Source organism: Lissotriton helveticus, chromosome 9, assembly GCF_964261635.1.
Source record: "Lissotriton helveticus chromosome 9, aLisHel1.1, whole genome shotgun sequence".
NCBI lineage: Eukaryota > Metazoa > Chordata > Amphibia > Caudata > Salamandridae > Lissotriton > Lissotriton helveticus.
In genome coordinates, this window is record NC_136070.1 from 571,345,255 (window position 1) to 571,367,073 (window position 21,819).

A 21,819-nucleotide genomic window follows, 5' to 3' on the forward strand; every position below is an offset into this window, starting at 1 on the left:
TAGCACATAGGGCAGAATATGTTCAGGCGGAGCTGCTTGTGACTTTTGACACCATAAACAGATTGAAGTTGAAAAGTTTGGTTGGCGGAATCATCCCTGGCCTTAGCAAGAATTTCCTTACATTCCTTTTGGATATTCAGGCTTGCAAACAACTGATAAGTGTAAGGATGTCAGATCCGGATGAAGTATTTGGTTGTGGTTCATTGATACTAAAGTTGGAAATGATTTTAGGGAAATGCGCAGATTTTCTGATAGCAGGATTAGTCTGGTGAACCAATACTGTCTGGGCCATTTTAGGGCTATTAGAATTATCTTGCACTGCTCTCACTTCATCTTGTTCAGAAGCTTCGGGATCAATGGGATTGGGGGACAAAAGTAAGCAAAGATCCTGGACCATCTTATCAAAAATGCACTTCCTCATGACCCCAGCTCTAGTTGCTAACTTACCTAGAACTAGAATGCTCAATTCTGATGAGTCGCAAACAGGTCTAGATGTGGTCTGTCCCAAAGAGCGAAGATATTGTCTAGAGTATATTGGTTGAGCTCTGATTTTGGTTCTGCTTAATGTATCCACTATAACGTTCCTTATTCCGGAACATGTCCTGCTCTTAACTTCACTTACTGTTTCAGTGCCCACGTCCAAATCTTCTGAGCTTCATGAGACAGTGATTGACATCTTCTGCCACTGTGTTTATTGATGTAATGCATGGATTTTGGTAGTGCCTGTGCGTATCAGCACTGATGATCCTTTTATTCTAGGAAGGAAGGACTGCAGACTCATTGTCACTGCTTTGATTTACAATAGATTTATGTGAAGAGTTCTGTGTTGTGTAGCCCACTTCCCCCTGGTTTTTAAATCCTGAAGGGGAGCCCACCGCCTGTCAAGGATCATCCCTTTAAGGTAGGAAACTTAATCCTATGGAAAGATTCTTGTCTTGAGTCCTCCAGGGAAGGGACTATTTCATGCTCAGAGTGATCTGAATGATGTTCTCGAAAGAGCCTTTAGTTTGTAGCCATTGTTTGTCTAACTTTCCCATAGAGTTCGCATTTGAAGACAGCAAAATGTGACCAGAGGAATGTAAGATGACATTATCCCTAGAAGGGATTTGAAGAGGCAAACTGAAACATGCCTTCTTTTCAGTCATTTCCCTGCTAAGAATTTGAGTCTGGCCTGTCTGTCCTATATTAGATATGCTTTGTCCCATATGATGTCTAAAATAGCTCCCAAAAATGTTATAGTTTGTGATGGATGAAGTGACGATTTTTTTGCGGTTGAGGGTCAAGTCCGACAGCCCCTTAGACCGTTGGTTGTATCTCAACCTGTAGGTGCCTGTATCAACCAATTGTTGAGGTATGGGAATATTTGATAACCTTTCTATCTCGAATGAACTGCCACTGAAGCCACACATTTTGTGAAAATGTGAGGGGCCAATTTGAGTCCAAAAAGGAGGACACTGAACTGATATAGATACTATGAATCTCTAAACTTTTTGATGCTTTGGGTGAACTGGGTTGTGAAAATAGGCATCCTGGAGATCTAGAGTTGTCATGTAGTCTCTGTGATTGAGAAGTTAGAGGATCTCTTGAAGAGTGACCATGGAAAATGACTGCTATCTTATGTTTTTGTTCAATCTCTGCAGATCCAAGATGGGCCTCCATTCCCCCGTCTTTTACTTGATTAAAAAGAATCAGGAGTAGAACCCCGTCCCGTTCTAGTTGGGGAGTACCCTTTCTATAGTACCTTTGCAGAGCATTGTTGATATTTACAATTGTATTGTTGGAGATGAGGCAGGGACGCTCCTCTTGGAGGTGCATGAGGTGGTTTTCTTGTGAACCCTACAGTATGGCAGTAGGCTATTAAATCTAAAACCCACTTGTCAATTGCTAATAATTTCCAATACTCCAAATAATTTGCAATCAGAGTTTGTGAGTAGCTGGGTAATTTCACATTGTCACAGCTTTGTACTTGTATCCCGTCCTTAAGAAGTTTGCTTCCTTCTTATCATTTGTTTGTTACAAGCCTGTAACAGTAGCTGGCTGTAATGGTGAGGGTACTGCGGCATGTATTGTTGCTGAAAGGCTGGTATTCTTGAGGTCAATAAGGCTGATATCCATCTATAGGAAAATAGACCGCTGCTTCTTATTACTCGAAAAGGCATGTGCCTCATTTGCAGAGTATCCAATGATTTTGCTGATGTATTCATTTTTACTCACAGTGAAGCACCGTCAATATGTTTACCAAATAATGCCTCTCTGTCATAAAGCAAATCTAGTATCTCACTCTGGACAATAGCTCTGAAGGAAGTAGCTTTTAGCCACTCTGGCCTGCAGAGGACAGCAGCACTGGCTAATTACCGAAAACTAGTAGAAGCAATATCCAATGCACAGTCACTAACTTCAGATGAGGTTCTTTCACTCTCCTGCAGAATCATTTTTGCTTCCATCCTTAAATCCCCAGACAGGTGATCTATGAACAGAGCAATTTCTGACCACATTTGCCAGTCATAGCAGCCAAGGATTGCTAGAGAATTGTTCGCTCTAACAGTAGTGGCTGCCATTGTGGAAAAACCCTTGCCTATGCTATCTAAATGTCTATCCTCCAAATCAGGTGGTGTTGAGATGGGCGCAGAGGTGTGACTTTATTTTTTAACTTAAACTTGAGAAACATAATCTTAATTTACTGTTATATATTTAATGTATTACATTGTTAATCGAAAATTAAGTTTATTAATGCTGAATCAATATTTCTTTTGTTCTACATTGGGCATAAACCCATACAATTAATGTACATTAATATTTAATAAAAAAATATGTTTACTGCATTTTCTATGTTTATTTCTATGTTTAATAAACGTTTCTACTTTTCCTTATACTTTACCATAGGGAGACTTAAAAGTCAGGCAGAGATGTTCATGTGGTAAAGTTATAGGGAACTTTTCCCTATAGATTACCATACGGAGATCTCTGCATTTGGGGGAAAACTCTTGTCATATGTGCCGTTCATTGTGCTGCATGCAATAATGTTGATTTTGAAAGTGTTGCCTACATTAAAGATGATTCTTCATTATTGACTCCTTGCCCTTTTGGAAGGGTGGTGAAATGGCCATCACTATCACTGGCTGAGACTTACTGGTGACTGGGCACTCTTTGGGAGACTGATAACTACTGTCCAAAGACTTTGAGATTGTTGGCTCAGAGGGAATACTTTCCCTCGACCTTCAGAGCCTATTGGAGTCTGCTGTATAATGGCCAATATTCTTATAGAGACACTGGGGATTTGAGGAGCAGTGTTTCCACATGTTTGGCCATGATCTAATAGTAGCCTCTGTTGTGTGCAGGTCTTTATAGTATACCGTATTGTCCATGCTTGCTTCCCTCAAACATGGCCTCTTGGGCCGGCCTCACGGATAGATTCATGAGATCACTGCTGGAATGGCTGGAACGGGTCCAAAGCAAGAAGTTGAGTAAGGGCAGGTGGCGCCCGTAGAGTGTAGTGCATGCTGAAAACTGGGATTGGTGCTAGGACACCAAGAGATGGTGTAGCGTTAGAGGGAATTGCACCAGAGACCCTGGAAAGCTGAGGAGGAAGGACTGGACAGGCCCCCATCTCAGTAAGCTTCGAACTTACATCATTAGGCATGGAGTCTAAGCTTAAAATGTAGTACAGCGTGAAGGATCAAACAATGCATGAATCAGAGGTGAGTTATGGGAGTTTTGGGAACTTCATATCCGACTGCTCCTCGTCCAAAGCATCAGATGAGTTTGACCAGACTACCATGGTCCATACTTTCCTTAAGAGCGAAACAGACAGGGGGAATCAAGCAGAAACTGAGGGCCTGATTTATAGTTTGGTGGACGGAGCAGTGTCCGTCTGGATGGTGGAGGTTATTACTTTCACTGTCTCGAGAATATTTTGTCCACCAAACCTACTGATGACCACCAGCCCAGCGGTCTTCTCTGTACATTGAAAAGAACCCCTGTGATAGTGGATTTTTACAGTGTACTTAAGTTTGGTGGACAGTAGCCAATGGTTTAGTCAGTCGTTGACTAAACATTTAAAAAGTATTCGTTTTTTCAGAAACAAACTTCCAAAGCAGGAGTTTGTTTCTGAAAAATAAAATAGAAAGGATCCCCACAATCTTGGAGTACTCTTGGGTTGTTGGAGGAAGTATTGGCTCTATGGAGGCAATCGGGCTTGCAGACAGAATGCCTAATGTCTGACCATCTCTAAATGAGGCACGTTGACTGAGGGTTTGGTGGGCAGGACACTCTGTTACTTTTGGAATGGAGTACCCTGTCTGACAAACTATCTCGGGCCTTGAGCCCAGAGGATATAGACCGACAGGAAACATGGCAAGGTCATGAACTCTGGTGTTGGGTCAACTTTCCAAAAATGATGTAGAAGCCATCTGGCCTGAAAAGGAGGCTCAGTGAGGGCTAGATTATATAGATGTTTCCAGTATTTTTGTGCCTACAAAAAGCATCGGTAGTGCAAATATGCCTGAGCACTGGGGACAATGACCTCCTTCACATTTTGTTTGTGGTGAGACTCTATGACTGCTGCTTGCTCAGTCACTTCCTTCTAAACAACCACCAGCACAGCATGGGAGCTGGGGATGACTGTGAGGATAGAATCAGGGGACGGACTTGCGTGGTCAGGTTGGGGCTGCGAGAGAGACCACTTACAAGAGGAGCTAGGCTTCACTGCCCTGTGCAAGTTTTGAGAGTCACCAGAGCAAATTAAGATATGGTTCCATGACCTCCACCAGGGAGTGAGACTTCCTTAACCTCACTGTACATAGGGAATACACCATTGTTCCCAGAAGAATGCACCTGCTCACTACCTAAGGCAATGACAACTTTGGATCTCTGCAACATAAGGCAAGGGTATTTTTACCAACCCTGGCTTAACTAAATATTGTAACTGAGTCTCTAGTGCTAAGAGGGTTTGAGCCCTAAAGACCGGATCTGACTTATACAGAGTGTCTAATACAGGAGGAAAGATCGTGGTGCAACGCCACATGTTCACTTTTCCTATGATTCCTCCGCCTTGGGCTGCTGAGGGTGATGTCTGGAAAGCTGGAGAGGGTCTCTGGGAGTGGAGTGCTGTGAGACACTTTCTTGATGTCATGTGGCAGTCAGTGGTTGCTGTACAGTGTGCCAAGCCAAATAGTGATACTCTGCAAATGACTAAACAATTGGTCACTTAATGCTCTCAGGTTAGCAGAGCTAAGCAGGTAAAGTTTATTTGGCAACATGGAGGATGCTAGAAATTCAGATTCAAGATGGCCAAGTTAATCATACTAAGTAATATCGTTATCCACTCAATGCTTTACTTCAGAAAAAGGAAAGGATTTTATTTAGCAGGTAAGTATATATTCATATGAAAAAAACATCTTCTGTACACTGAACTAGATGTATGATTTGCTCAGGTCAGTGCAAAGATCTCTCAGAACACTTGCAGTCTTATATTTAGTGGGAGAATGTGTGTAATCTCCCACAAATTTGGATGAAAGGTCAGCAAGTGACACAGAACAGGGTACTCTGGGCCCAATGTATGTTCAAGACCAATCTGAAGTGGCACATAGGCACTGAGGTCAGAATGAGAGGTGTGTCCCTCTAAAATTGTTTAGAGGCCAGAGTGAAAATGGACCAACTCTAAAACTATTGATCCCTAAGACTCACACCGTGCCAACTAGGACCTCACCCTGAAAAGTCCTGGTACACTCCATATGTTAGTGGTGGTGTTGTCCTGATTACCTTGTGTCTGGTCACTGGTGCCTGGCTAGGGAGACAGTCTACAGTCCAAAGTCACTGAAGCCCAAACAACAAGTTAGGTCCATTTGGCATTGTTGGTTTTTGGTAGTACTAGACGGACTAATGAGAGTTAACTTGGGTGGTCCTTGTATTCATTTACATTTAGGTGCCTGTATCTTGAAAGCCAACCGTTGTGGTCATGTTTTGCAGTGGTGGGGTTACCCACACAACAGAATAGACTTGGACCTGGTTCTTTTGGTTTGGGTAGTGACTAAAAATGTCAAGTTCTTTGGAACTATTGAGCACTGTGCAGACGCAGCCTTGGAAGAAAGGCTGGAGACAAATCAGCGATACATTTGGTCTCAAGTTACTGTTCATGTCTTTAGCTGTAAGGCCCATCGAAGCCGGGGTGCAATCCAGAGCACAAGAACTATTAGGAAGACTATCCTCAGCAGACTACATGTCCCTTTCCCCATGGAAGAAACCAGAATGGCACTTGAGCACAGAGCAGACCTCTGCAGCCAGCTCAGTGCTTCGCTTCAGTGTGACTGTACTCACCTGTACTCACCTTAGAGCAGAAGTAGTAAGGAAAAATTGCAGAATCTAAATTTGCAAAGAGACCATGGACTCCTCACTGAAGTTAGTTATTGGAGGCCTGTACAGAGATCTCAAGCCATCTTGTAAAGGGGCATCCCTTAAACTATGAGACATCCAACTCTAGAGTAATGTAAAACCTAGTTATAATTTCAAATAAACATTTTCTGAAGTCTATACTGGCCCTTTGATGGGATCAAGTGCTCACCTCCCGGTTGGCCTGGTCTTGTAATGTCTGCAAGGCTCGTTCCAGTCTGCCCTTCTCCAAGAGTAAGGTGGAATTCAGTTTCTCCATTGACTCATTACTTGCCCTCTCCTGGCGTAGGTCCTCCTCTATTCTTTCCACCTACATCCAAAGAGTTGTTAAAGGCCCAACAAAAGAAGAGGAGATAAGAGAAATTTCAGAAAAGCAGACAATTCGTTGTTTCAGATAATCCATCTCAAGAATGGAGATAAGGTGTAGTAAATTAGCATAGCACCAAATCAGAAACAACTCCACAGACACAAACAAATAGGAGGAAACATGTGCAACCAACACTCACTCTCTTGCACCATTTAAAAGATAATTTGTTGTTCAAGTCTATTTCTAATAAATGCCATAGACACTGTAGCCACCTGCATACTAACAACCTCCAAAAATCATATTTCAAAAAAGCAAAACACATGTGTACACAAGGCACAACACCCTAACAAACTGATAGACCAAAGTAAAGTGCATATCTGACGCACACCAAAATCAAAAACATTTGCAAATACATCTGCTGAGAAACACAAAAGACACTTGTGAAAACCAAGTAATTCATAGGTTCATAATCATTGTCCAAAAACCCACTTCTCAGGTCTATCCTAGAGGCAATAGAACAAGAAAACACAGATAAATTCACAAATAACAGTACAACAAACATCTTCATCAAAAAGAAGTTAGCACTGTATGATGTAAAAAATATAAAAATAAAACAAATAATATAATCGCAAATAAGGTCGCAAGACATACCAAATCTAAAACTACAGCAGAATAGCAGAATACATGAAAGAAATGTATTTCCCACAAAGATTATTAATAGATAAATACATATTAAGAAAAAAACTGCAGTGTTTAGGTTTTTAATATAATAAGTGCCTGTGCCCAAAGTTTTGCTCAGAAGGCCGGTGCTGGGACTATCGGAGATCAGGGTGCCGGATATGAGGGCTGCTTAGTCTCGATTTCACTTTATTCATCTTTAATGCACCATCAGAAACTCCCTGCCCCTTTATCTCACTCTTGATGGCTCATTTCCATCCCTTTATCACAGTTATTCTATCTTTCTCTTTTTTCACCCTTTTGTGATTACAGGTGGGTGGCCCCACCTGTAATCATCGGCTCTAACTAGATACTGTCTCTTCTATATTTTACTCTTCATTCACTCATCCCCAAAACTTCACTTACCATGACTACTGGCATGATAAGCACCTACGAGTGATGCGGAGGACCCGGGTGAAGGGAGGGGGAATGACAGAACTGAACAGAACAGAAGACTTAGATATGGGAAGATTGTCCCTGACAAATGATCTTTCCTCATGTTAATGCCAATTATTTCAAAAGGGCATTTGAAAGATATGGGATACAACTGAGATGTGTAGTAACGTTGATTCCTACGAAAAGTATTGATAGCATAATTTCCACCGTACATGACATGTCCACTAGAGGATTTTGTGCCGCCAGTAGTGCCAGTGGAAATGGAGAAAATTGTGTTACCAACAGTGTTTCAGAGAATTGCAAGGTACCACCCTTCCCTAAATCAGACCCATATTCTATTATAGCCTTATAGCCCACCGTAGTGGGCTATACCGGCTATTAAAGGCCTGCTCCCGTGATAAAGGCCCGAGCCAAAGGCGAGGGACTTTAACAAGGGACAGGACTTTAATAGCCGGTATAACCCTGCTACGAAGGGCTATAAGGCTATTAGAACATTCTGCCACTATCCTGCATCAATCATGGAGCATCAGGGGCATGCCTTGTCCGTAGTGCCTTCTATGACATTCAGTCTGTGTTGGGTGAGATATGTAGCATGGAGGTAATTGAGTTGTGTATATATATATATGAATCTGGTGTTTCTTGAAATGTGGCATGTGGGCTGTAGGGCTGATATGTATTCCCTGGGCATCACCTTACATCCCAGTTTATCCTCCAAGTACATCTGGACCCTATTCATCAGCATCATTGCCACTGAGAGGATAGGCTTGTATAGCCAAGAGACCAGCTTTCTCCCACCTCCCACCTCCATACGTAAGCAGTGTCTGGACAGTATTGTGTGATTGGGGTTAGCCCCCTCCCCCAAATAGCCGTATTGTGCTCATGAAGGTTCCATATGTCAGAAACTGGGAGCCTGGCAGGCTTTCCTCGCTCATCAGGTCTGCAAAGCTATCCAGTGTGTTATTCACATAGCAGTCCCCTATAGTGAGTATCCCAGCGTCCGTGCATTCGGCCAGCTGCCGGGCAGTGAGGTGTCCTCCCCAAACCGTGGGAAGCCCCACCAGTAGACGCGTTGCAGCATATAGGGTCCTTCCCTGATTTTCCACACTGTCCTCAGTCAAAACGTCATAACTTATAGTCGGTTTTATTAACCTGCCAGTAAAATATTTCAGTTTCAGTAAAAAGGTCAGTAACAATTATGCTGAAAATTTCAGTTTTTTGTGCAAACACCAGATCTGAAAAAGGGAAAGTAAACAAATGAAACATACAGACAGAGAACCCTAATTCAAAGAACTGCATTCTTTACTTTAAGGCAGTTAGACTACTCCAGAAACCCACAGAACCATGCAGTATCAATTATCCTCAGTTCTTTTTTTCACTAAACAAGAGGGCTGTATTCATTGATTTCTCTGTGCCTGAGGTCTGGTTTCTTTTGTGGAAGCAGATGGCAAGCTTATCAATTTAACAGCGGCATCCATGACGTAGAAGTAACTGGCACTGCATGGCTTTCATAAGAAACAATTATTGAGAACATGGATTTCAAAAAGCTGTTGTTCACTGCTCTGATGGCAGATAAGTGTAACCCAAGTTAATGTTTTCACTGCTCTGACATCAGAGCAGTACAAAACCAGGATCTGAAACAAGTGTTCAGACAGACACCGCTCCCCAACACCCTGGGCTCTGAAGAGACTCTAGAGAGGTGGTACAATAGCAATTCACTGTCACTCCTCACTCCTGCCTCTCTCAGCTTGCCATGGACCTAAGAGACACCAGGAAATGCCTGCCTTCCCTTCAGACACAGGCCTGAGAAAATTGGGCTCACAATGGATTCCAGACCACGCTCAAGGAACTGCGGTTTGTGCAGCTCCAGCCCTTGCAGCTGTGGGTGAGGTGTGGGAGGAAATGCACATGCGCTGGTGGCGAGGGATATGTTTAATATGAGGACATACAGGGCAGGAAGACACATAGGATGGAAGAGGATGCGGGAGAATGACATAACCTTTTAGATGGGTAGTTTTCAATAAAGGGTTTCTAACACAGAGTTCCAAGTGGCATTACAGACAACAAGAGTAGATTTGATGTTACTATGAAATCCTTTTTGCAAACCAACCCTGGTAATTGACTGCTACCGGTCTACATTTCTGTCTTTCTTCTTCCATCATAAGATAGGAACTGAAGAAAATAGCAAGCTCCTTCTTGAAAATTGTTTGGTGAGAATCACTACACAAGGAATTTGATGGGCAAAGCAAACAAAATGATGCTTAAATACAAAGCGAACTCTGGAGTCAGGGTCACAATAGTACTTTCTGGCCAACTGATGGGTAGACATAAATGTGGCTAGTCTGCAGATCTACCAATGAGACCATTTCTGAGAAGAGAAGCAGTTCCAGGCCTACTCCTAGCTGAATGTGCATGAAGCGTAGCTGGAGATTGTTAGCCTTTTGCTACCAAATGGAACACCCTGACACTATCCACCTCCATAAAAAATGATTAGAAATTCTGTAGAGTTTGCTCTATAGTTGCATGGATTTACAAATGTTTTAGATTTATAAGGGTAATGTCTAATGGTTATCTTACCATTCACGATGTACAAAATTATCTCTGCAAGAGAGGAATGACAAGGTAAAAGAGACACATAAAGAAATCATTTTTGCGAAAATCCGAAAGCCTTTTCTGTATGAAAGAAGGGTTAGTTCAAAGGAAATCTTATCAACCGACTGGGCTATGCAATGGCCACCAAGTAAGCTCATTTTAAAGATAGGTGTTGGAGATCAGACTTGCACTTGGGTTCAAATGGAGAGGCATCAGTTTGGAAAGGACCATAATCAGTTTTCATAGAGGAGAAACACTTCTCACCTGAGTGTAGACTAAAAGCCCACAAGGCATGAATCTTAATGGAAGAGAATGGTAGGGCAACTTGGCTAAATTAGGAAAGTGTGGCGGTACCATTTAACCTTAGTACACCCTTGGGTCGATGTTCTTACACAAACACCATAAACACAGATTTTGCAGACTGAGCCTTAGCCTCAGTGAGGAGGTCCATACAATTTCTGGAGGAAGTTTTAATTATCTGTACTGCAGTTATCCAGAGGCAATGCTGTCAGCTTCAGCATAGGGAGGATGTGATGGTGAATGTTATTGTTATTGTTAACTGGGATTTCTAGAGCGCATTATCACCTACTGGTCTCTAAGCGCTATGAGAGAGAGCCCAACCTAGGCACATCTGCCGGAGTGTGCATCCCAACCTGGCCTAGGTTCTACCCCAGGCTTCAGTAAAAAGGAGTGTTTATAGTTTCTTCCTGAGTGGGAGGAGGACAGGTTCCTTACGAAGGCTTGCCGGCAGCTTATTCCAAAGTTTAGGAATCATTGTGGAAAAGGCTTTGCCCCCTTTGGAGGAGATATTAAAGCGGGGGCAAGCCAGCAAACCAGCATCCCAAGACCGGAGGGACCGCCCTGGCACATAGCTTAATGTGGCTGGTCATTCGAAACAGATCATTTGGTCTGTACAAGAATCTCGCCTGTGGCATAAGTAATAGGTGAGGACCGTCTGGAAACATCTAAGGATGTGGATGCACAAGTGCTGCCAGGATCAGTATTGTTCTTACTATGAACAACACATTTGCACGAGAGGAATCAGACAAATATTTAAAAACAAATTGCAGGAAAAGTTAATTAAAGGATATTTTCTAGGCGCTCAGTTCTGCATACCTGGTTTAAAAATCTCAGCATTTTGAGATTCTTGTCTTTATAAAGAGATGCCTTAAAGGGAATCTCATTCTTAAGCCTCTTTTGCTCCACATTGCAGCTTTGCAAATCTCTTTGAGCTGTATTTCTGCAAAAAGGGCTGCTGTAGATGCCATAGCCCTAGTTGAATGAACTCTGACTGCTTTTGAAAGAGATCTGTTCATGGAATTATCAGCTAACCTAATGCAAGCAACAACTAATTTCATTAAGAGTTTGTTTTGTTATCAGCCAGCCCTTATTCTAAGGGTCAAAAGCTATGAATAGATGATCAATTTGAAAGAAATGCTTTGTGCTGTAAAGGCAGAATCTGAGATATATTTTAATGTCTAGACTCTAGAGAATGTAAAGTTCCTTCAGCTTGTGCGGTGGGATTTGGAAAAAAGTTGGAAGCAAAATATTTAGCTGTATGTGAAACGTTGTTGGCACTTACTGAATACACATTGGGGTTGTATTCAATGTTATCCATCTTTGAAAAAATGCAGAAAAGATTCTTAACAGGAAAGAGTGATGTAACTGGTAGTAATAACGCTGTTTTCCAAAAGAGACACTGTATCAAAGCTTAGTGAATTTGTTCAAAGGGTGCACACAACAATGCCACCAACACTGTATTGAGCTGCCATTCTGATGACAATTTAACCTTAGAAGGGAATGCCCTAAATAACCTTTTCACGAATTATTTAATAATTCTTTTCAGAATTCAAGTAGTTTTTGTGTAGATCTCAGAAATTACAAAATTGCAGCCAGGTTTTAAGCCAAGAATAGGCCAGACTTGAACAATTGCAAAAGGTATGGTAGTAATGGGTGAGAGGACAATTCCAGGGAACACTGCTTTTCTTTATTCTGCCCATGTAGCAAAGCATTTACACTTCATATTAGTTTGATGGTTGAAAGGACTTTAGCTGCTTTGAAAATCCCTTTAACAATCTTTGTGTACTGATAAATGCCCAAACTCCAGGTCCTGATGAGCCAGGCTCTTATCCAAAGGGACCAAGGTTTGTGGTTAAGTACCCTTTAGCTGCACCCTGAAAGTAGTTATAAATCTGTCTCGAATTGTATTGGTGTTTGTCAGACACGGTCTATAAATCTGGGTACCAATATTGACGTGCCAAGGCCACAATCATTTCTTTGCACTGCTCCCTCCTGATCTTGCATATTACTCTAGGTATCCGAGGAATTGGCAGGAAATCGTACAGTAAGTTTCCTGTCCAGCTGAATGCAAATGCACCTCCCGATCCTAGGCAATCCTATCTGGTTGCAAACCTGAAACACTTCTTGTTTTGGTCCGTTGCAAACAAGTCCCACTGTGGAGTGCCCCATCTTTAAAATACTACATGCAACTGCCTGTCGCCTATCTCCCTCTCGTGTGTCTGAGTATTGCCTCCTCAGTCAATCTGCCACATCGTTGCGCATTGCTGTAACACTCTCTACTGACAACTCCACATTATTATTGACCATATCCAAAATCTTTGTATCTCCTTTGACAACAGAACATATCTTGTTCCCCGGTTGTGGATGTAATACACGGGGCTAGTACTGTCCATTCAAACCACAACAGGGTGTTTTGCACTGTAGGAAGCAGTGCTTTGAAATATCCAGTCCTGGAGAACTGTTAGCTTTGACAGAGGCCCACAGTGTCACTTACCAGTAGTAGGAGTAACACCTTTGGAAATTACGTTCACTTATCACTCACACCAAATTGCATCTCACACCTACTGAGGGGGTACCAAACCTATCCATTCAAATCTCAGCCTATGTACAGCATCTAATGATGGCTAAGAAACATATTAGGGCAAGGAGAGTCACTAGGTACTCCTTCAGCTAAAAGGATAGGCGCACCAGATCTCTGCTCCACCTTATGAGGATGAAATATGTTCTGCATTCAATACAAAAACATCAAAGATGACCACAGGTAGATGTTGTCCATGGAAAAAAATTGAGTGGTGCCGTGGAGGGCAGGAGAGTCGGTGAAGCTGAGGGGGTCAACAAAGGCTCTGGTGATTGTTGTTCAGTGTATCTTAACGGTACCCTCACCTGGAAAAGTACACTCATATCAGTGTGTGACATATCAACTGTCAAAGGTGGGGGCCATCTTCAAGCACATATTCTATAAAGAGCATAAGGACTCAAAACTACTACATCAACAAAAAGGAAAGACTATGGGACCTTAAGCTTTATTACTGTCTTTAGGGAGACTGCAGAAGACATGGGTAGGGGTAAGGCTTTCATTTGCATTCTCCTCAAGCCAGCAGGCTGACACTTTTCATCCAACTATCACGAACATTTAACTCCATCGCTGTGTGACCAGTTTGTGTTTCAGCTCTGTATACGCTGCCCTGCTTCAAGCACAGTTTCAGGCGCACTTAGCGCAATGTTCAAATAGCTAAATGTTCCATATCATAACTACCCTGTCTTCCCCTTATATTGTGTTTACACTGTGCAAATTAGCTTTACTTAGGTCTCCACAAGAACTCTTTAGTAAAACTCCAGTAAATACAATTAAAAGCAGCCTTGATGCAACTCAATTATGTTTCGCTTTGCTCTGCTGCAGCTACTAAAACTTTACAGATGCTAAAAGCGATATCAGTGAAAAATGCTTACAAACATTTCTCCCGCAGAATTATCTCAGCATAACTCTGAAATCCTAATAATTGTCAGCTAATAGAATGCAACCACCAATATGGTAAAATGGGTAAGCATCACACTACATTTTAACAGCTGTATGCTATGTTATATTATAAAAATGTATAATGCGCCTGAATCACTTTGGCATGGGTATCTCGGCACAACCACAGGTCAAGACAAAAAGGGCCAGCTAGTTAAAACAGTATTGTTTCCAGTCTCTTCCTAAAAAGAAAGTAATCTGAACATGTTCTACTGTGTAGCGGTAGCTCGTTCCAATAATGAGGGAGTAGGTAGGAGAAAGACCTGTCCCAAGAAAGGGACTTTCTGACCCGGGGAACAGTTAACAATGCTTAATCGCTGGATATGAGAAGTCTAGGAGGGCAATAGTGAGAAAGCTTCAAGTCAAGATAACTAGGATATTTTCCTGTAAGGGCCTTATACGTAAGGCAGCAAATGTTTAAAACAGGAACGAAGAAGGGGAGCAGAAGAAGTCCCAGATGGGAGATTACCAATGAGGTGGGATGCCGTATTCTGAATGGCCTGTAGTTTTGATAACAGTATCTCATTAGCTGAGGCCAATAAGGCGTTTTCATAGTCCATACGGAAAATAACAAGAGCCTGCACTAAAGTTTTCCTCACTGTGATTGGAAGAAGTGGGAAGACGTTCCTCAAAAGACACAGCATTTGAAACCAGGAGCAGTAACTGAACGGACCTGCTCTTTCACAGTCAGAGATTGACTAAGCCAGACTTCCACGCTCTTGACGACCTGTTTAGCTGTAGGGGCTGTGCCAAGCTCCATGGGCCACCAATCAGATTTCCATATTGTTGGGCGCGGCCAAACAGCATGATCTCAGTTATCCCGGCGTTCAGCTGAAGACAGTTTTCCATCAACCAGGTAGCTATTGTCATCCCAGTGGAAAAGTTTTTTTTCGCTTTGGCTAAATCGTTGTCCAGAGAGATTATATAATCTGGGTGTCATCTGCATAAGAGATAATATCAAACCCAAAAGCTTTAACCATCTTGGCAAGAGGTGCAATATATATGTTCAAAAGCAAAGCCCTGGGACATCCTTTTGTCCACCAACAGAGTGCAAGATTTATAAGAACCCAAGGTGATGGTTTGGGTTCCATTGGAAAGGAAATCGCCAAGCCAAGCCATTGAAGAGCAGTTCAGTGGACTTCAATCTCTTGCAGCCTGCAAAGTAACCTAGGATGGGACACCATATCAAATGAGGCGGGCAAGTTCAATAGCAGAAGCATAGATGGACCATTAGTATCAAGAGCGCATCTGAGGCGCTCAAGTGACAGCAAACCAGAGCTGTCTCTGTGCTATATGATGGTCCAAAGCCAGATTAAGACGGATTGAGAATCTTATTAGTCTCTTGGTACTCCGTGAGTTAATCATTTATTAGGCCTTCCAATAGTTTGACCAGCAAAGGGAGCAACTAGGTTGGGCGATAGTTGCTAAGGACGAAAGGAGGCATATTAACCTTTATTGGAATCGGCATGACCTGAGCCACCTTCTACCTTAAAGGAATTTTCCCAGTATTTACTGACAGTTTGAATAAGGAAAGAACCACAGGGGCAAGCTGATTAGCGAGAGCAGCAGGGATCTTGGAAGGACAGATATCTAAAGGAGAACCAGATTTGACAGCTACAAGCACCTTTTGAATTGCCTCTAATGAAAAAGCCCTGAACGTTCCCAAGCCTAAGGCCCCATCAGAAGGGGTCAAGGCAGAATTAGGCGCCCCAGACGAACTGGGAAAGTTCTGATAGATGACTTTGATTTGGTCATCGAAATGCTTTTCCAGAGCATCACAGAGGGGTTGTGACACTTGCATGTTTGGTGCACCAGCTCTTGGATTAAGGAAATCGTTAAGCACTTTAAAAAGCACTTTAGACAAATTTCCGGCCTGACAGATTTGATTGGAAATGGAAATTTTCCAAGCCGTGTCTATATTGCGATGGTGCAGTTTTAAGGCTGCTCTACAGACTTCCCTATCAATCATAGTGTTAGAGTGCCGCCACCGCCTTTCTCATTTTTCACAAGATGCTTTCTGTCCTTAGATCAGCTAGGCACCAAGGTGTATGGAAACCCTGTTTGAAATTGGGGTACAATTTATGAAGGGCAATCTTGACAGAGGCCAAATGAAAGCCTGTGTGACAGTGAGAAAGAGCTTGGTCAACATATGACACTGCTGAAGTAGCAGTAAACAAAGTCCTGAGCAAAAGAGTCTGGAGTGATTTTGCACCAGTGTCTGGATAGCATTTTATGAACTTTAGGTAGTTTATCCGTCACTTTTAGATTGCGAATCCTGAAACCATTGAGGGGGGTCCAACCATGTAAAGGTTGCAGTGTTTCACAAGTCAGAGATAAGGCCTTAGTAAAGATTAAATCTAAAGTGTGTCCTGCAGCATGAGAAGGTCCATGGTGCAGGCCAAGTGTAACTAAATCTGAAATAAATTGGCTTGCCTCTAAATTGGTGGTGTCATCCACGTGATAAATGAAATCACCCAGAAGAACAAATTGATTAGAGGCCAAAACATGATGTGCAATATGTTCAATAAGATGCTGACTGAACTCCTTTTTTGGCCCTGGGAGATGATCTACTTTGGCGCCTTTCCAACAAACCTTAGAAGAAAGTTTCAATTTCAATATACATATCTCTGCTCAGTCTACCTGTGATGCATCAATTATCAACAATTTAAAGGTGTCTTTAAAAATGATGGCTATTCCCCTTCCTGTCCTACCCAGTCTGTTCACTTTAAAAATGCAGTAGTTATTAGCGAGAGCCAGTGAAATGTCAGGGGCAGAGGAAGGGCTCGGCCAGGTTTCGGTGAGGAACCCAACCTCAGGTGATGTCGAGGAAAGACCCAAAGGTTAACCACGTGCTTAGAAAGGGATCGACATTTATTAGAATGCTGTCTAGCCACTTAAAAGCTAAGGACTTATCAGTGGAATTAGAAATACTTTGTTCAGCAGTAGGGATGTCAGCTGTCTTAGATTTACCAGAAAAGACCGGCCAAGATGATACACTTATATCATTTAAAACCTTGTAAGAACAATTAACTCTATAGTGTAGACAAGCTAACGGATCCTCCAGTTGGAGAGGAAAGAGACCACAGTAATAGGTTTATGAAGAGGCACAGGCCTTAAGCAATTTATCAACTTTATGCAGATTATCCGAAAAATAGATAATTCCTACAGAGTGCCTGAGTTCTGGTGATGAAGGAGCAGGGGTCCTGGCTCCTGGTGACGGCCAGATACAGACGGGCACAGATGGGCTTGCCTTGGCTTGCTGTCAGCGTGTCAGTTGCACACATATGCTGCATGTCAGCGCCAGCATCGGATTTAAATAGCTGGCAAGGAAGTGCACAGCTAAAACTCTAACTTAATTTCCAGTGGCACACCGGAAGTAAGGAAGTATACGTTGCTGTATAAGCTTGTGAAACCCTTCGCTCGATGAATTGCAATAAGAATATGCCTTTCCTATACAGGAATAATGCTTGCATTCAGAATGACTCCAAGCCTTGACCGCTTGAATCACAGTAAGTCTATGTATGGAGGAGGCTACATCCTTGCAGCCTCCAGAAGGAAACCCCAAGCTTCAAGTTTCGTCTGAACTCTCTGTTTTTCAGTCTCTTACAAACAATTTTGACAAATTATTATACTGATAATTTAGAATGGTCGAGTACAGGGAAAACAGGACATGGATAGAGTGATCTGACTTGCCAAAGTTCTAGTTTGCTGTACTACCAGGGTGAAATTAAAGGGGCACTCATAAAAAGGTACTTGGAGACTGATTTAGAATTTTTCTGACTGGTCACTCAGTTACAACATGATGGATATCCCGTCCACCTTATTACACGTGACTTTGCATATCATGCACTTGTAAAATAAGGTGACTGGGAAATCCGTCACCTGTGTGATGGAGTATCTAATCTGCCAAATTCTAAATCAGACTCTAACTCCGTTATTCTGAAGGAACAATATGTCACTTTCATTGATCAGAAGTAACGCTGGGCATTTTTCCATAGTGAAAAAGTCTCTATTCCCCCCAGTATTATATAAACGAAATTCCATTCCTGCAATCTCACAAGCTAGATTAGATATGATTTCATTCCATTTCCTTTGCAATTGAATTTAAAGTATACCAATACTTTAAATTCCACTAAAGCGAGCAGAGATGGACAGTGTGGTCCGGGAGGTGGCCAGAGACACGGCATCTAGTGATATTGCCCTGACGGCCTGAGAGAACTCCGGGGGGAGACCAACACAGCTTTCACAACAATGCAGGTTCGGGGGTCCTGGGGGAGGGGGGGTGGTGGATGGGTGTGTAGTGGCTGAACGTCCACTTAAGTAACTTACCACAGACTTGTCCGTTGAGGACCGGACTTGGACAATGGCGTTTGGGGACCAGTTAGGGAGACGGGATGGAGGGGTGGGGGGTAGTTGGGGGGATTTCGAGTTGGGGTTGCGGGGGGGGGGTTGAAGGGGGAGGTTGGGGGAGTTCTGGTTGGGGGGAGGGGAACCGGGAGGAGAGGGTGGGTCGTCCAGTGTGCTGTGCCGGGTACAAGCTTTGGGAGGGGAGGGTGGGTCGTCCAGTGCACCGTAAAGGTTTTACTAATTTCAGCGGCGTTTCTGCTCCTCGCCCCACTCGGGGGGAGATTCTGCGCCTTCACTTCCACTATGTCTCATGCCTCCCACAACTCTTAAGGTGGTAACTCTCAATGTCAGGGGCCTAAATAACCCGGTCAAGAGATGAGCGGTGTTGTCTCTCCTCGAGAGCACCCACGCAGATATCTGTCTTCTTCAGGAGACCCACTTGCTGGCCCGCGACTCTCATAGGCTGCGCTCCCATAAATTCCCGACACAATTGTTTCCTCTAGCACTACTAAGACAGCGGGGGTAGCAATCCTGGTGGCCCGACACTTCAAGGGAGAAGTCCTTCACAAACATGCAGAACACAAAGGCAGGCTTTTGGTCTATCGGTTTTGGATCGGGGGGGTTACTTTTACGATTGGGTCCCTGTACAGCCCTAATGACCAGCAAGACCGCTTCTTACGATCGGCTATGGTAGATGTTACCGCTTCACCAGATAGGCACATTATTGTGGGGGGAGACTTCAACATGGTCTTCGACTCGGCCCTAGATAGATCCGCCCAACGCTCCCCGCAGGTCGGGGAGTTCTCAGCCGGAAGTAAGGCACTGTTGTCGGAAATGGACCTCCACGATCTCTGGCGCTCCATGCATCCCGCTGATCCGGGGTATTCTTACTACTCCCACGCACATAAACCATACGCGCGGCTCGATCACCTTCTGGTCACGACCCCGGTGCGTGCTCTGGTCTCCTCATCCGAGCTGGGAGTGATATCCTTATCGGACCATGCCCCGGTCACCGCCACGCTCTGTCTGCCGCCGGTGTCCCGCCCTCCCAGAGTCTGGCGCCTTAGGGATACCCTGCTGCATAGGAAGGTGGTGGTTAAGCGTATAGAAGATGCGATCCAGGATTACATATCACACAATGATAACCCCGATACCTCCTTGGCAACACGGTGGGCGGCCCTGATGGCGGTCCTCAGGGGAGAGTTTCTGGCCATCTCCTCAGCCGAGAATAAAGAACGACAGGACAAGAGGGAGGAACTCACCCAAAGGGTCTGCGAGCTCGAACAGATACACCGTCGGACGGGGTCCCCCCATATTTGGAAGCAGCTTAAAGAGGCTAGGAAACTCCTAACGGCCCTGGACATGGATCGAGCGGAGTATGCTGCGCTGCGTTTGCGCCATGCCTACTACACTGGGGGGGACCGCTGTGGCCGACTACTGGCCAACAGGCTCCGTGTGACGCACCAGTGTCAGATGGTGAAGGAGATCTCTGACCCCACAGGGTCAATGGTCACGGAAGACACCCATATTGCCTAAACTTTTTGCGGATTTTATGCGGATCTCTACACCGGGGATCCACCGGATGAGTCCGCGACATCGGCATATCTGGCCTCGGTCACCCTCCCGTCCCTTACCCCTCCACAGGCAAATCACATGGAAAGAGACATTCGGATTGAGGAGGGGATCTCTGCCATCGCCAAACTTAAGCATGGCAAGGCTCCAGGACCGGACGGGTATACATCTCTCTTTTATAAAACATTCTGCGCGTCGCTGGCTCCACTCCTCACCCGCCTATTTAACTCGTTCGCCACCCCGGGAGCCATCCCGCCTGACCTTCTGAGGGCCTCTATCACGGTCATTCCCAAACCGGGGAAGAACCGATCACTCTGCGGCTCCTACAGACCGATATCTCTCTTAAATGTCGATCTCAAGCTGTACACCGGGATCCTCGCAGCCCGACTAGGCCCCCACCTACCGGGACTTATAGACCCGGACCAGGCGGGATTTGTTCCTGGACGTCAGATGGTGGATAACACCAAGAGGATTGTCCACCTCATAGAGAAAGCCTCCCGAATCCCTGGCGAGAGAATGATGCTAGCGGTTGACGCTGAAAAGGCGTTCGACCGAGTCCACTGGCCCTATCTTGAACAAGTGTTAATGAAGGTGGGTATAGGGGAGAAATTTCGATCCATGAGCCTCAATTGCTATAAGTTTCCGACCGCAGTGGTACGGGTGAATGGGTACAATTCACGGAGCTTCAACATTGAGAGGGGTACTAGACAAGGATGTCCGCCTTCGCCCCTACTCTTCGCCCTCTATATGGAGCCCCTCGCCCAACGGATACGTACCAACCAGGCGGTGACGGGGGTTCGGCTCGGAGGTTTTTACTCACACTATAAGCCCCTACGCGGACGATGTTATATTGTCGTTGGATGACCCCCGGTCTGCTCTCCCGGCGTGCATTGAGGAGCTGGACTCTTTTGCTGCGGTTGCAGGCTTTAGAATGAACATGGGGAAATCGGTGGCCCTGGACGTCTCCCTTGCCCCGGCCACTAGATCCTACCTGCAAGGCATGTTCCCAATGCTCTGGTCATCGGATTTGGTACCCTATTTGGGGATCCAACTTGCTCCCACCTTGCCAGCCATGGTGACAGCCAACTACACTGCGCTGGGCAAAAAGATCCGGGAGGAGCTGGGGAGGTGGAATCGTAGCACCCTTTCCTGGCTGGGCAGAATAGCGGCGGTGAAAATGACGATCCTGCCCCAGGTTCTGTACCTGTTCAGGGCACTACCGCTTTAACCACCCACTGGGTGGATCCAACAGACACAAGCAGACCTTTCGCGTTTTATCTGGCAGGGAAGGAAGCCCAGAATGCATAGGACGCTCTCTATGCTGGCCCCTGGGGCTGGAGGGCTTGGAATCCCGGATCTTCGCAAATATTTCCAAGCAGCTCAGCTACGATATCTCGTAGAATGGAGCAGGTGGGAATCAGATAAGCACTGGCTTTTTCCAGGACCAAGCGGTGGCGGGCCGCCCCCTGCAGGAGGTGCCGTTTCTGCACAGACCTCATCGCCCCGCGAATTTATACGCCTCTTTCGTCACCAGAGTACCCCTGCGCGTCTGGGATGCCACCAACACCGCTTACAACCTTACCACGTTTCGGTCCCCGCTTACGCCACTGGTGGACAACCCGGACTTTACTCCGGGAATGGAGAGGGGCGCCTTTACCCACTGGTGAGCGGCCGGGTGCCGGGCCCTGTG

The 21,819-nt window shown here is 44.6% G+C and overlaps 1 protein-coding gene across 1 annotated transcript in view; it reads right to left on the bottom strand.

Moving 5' to 3' along the window:
- LOC144781589 (protein Daple-like) overlaps positions 1–21,819 on the bottom strand; it is a 316,346-nt gene that overhangs the window by 145,204 nt on the left and 149,323 nt on the right. Inside the window, exon 14 of the mRNA XM_078660504.1 lies at positions 6,560–6,697. Within this exon, the coding sequence (XP_078516630.1) occupies positions 6,560–6,697 (138 nt within the window). The remainder of the gene's footprint in view (positions 1–6,559; positions 6,698–21,819) is intronic.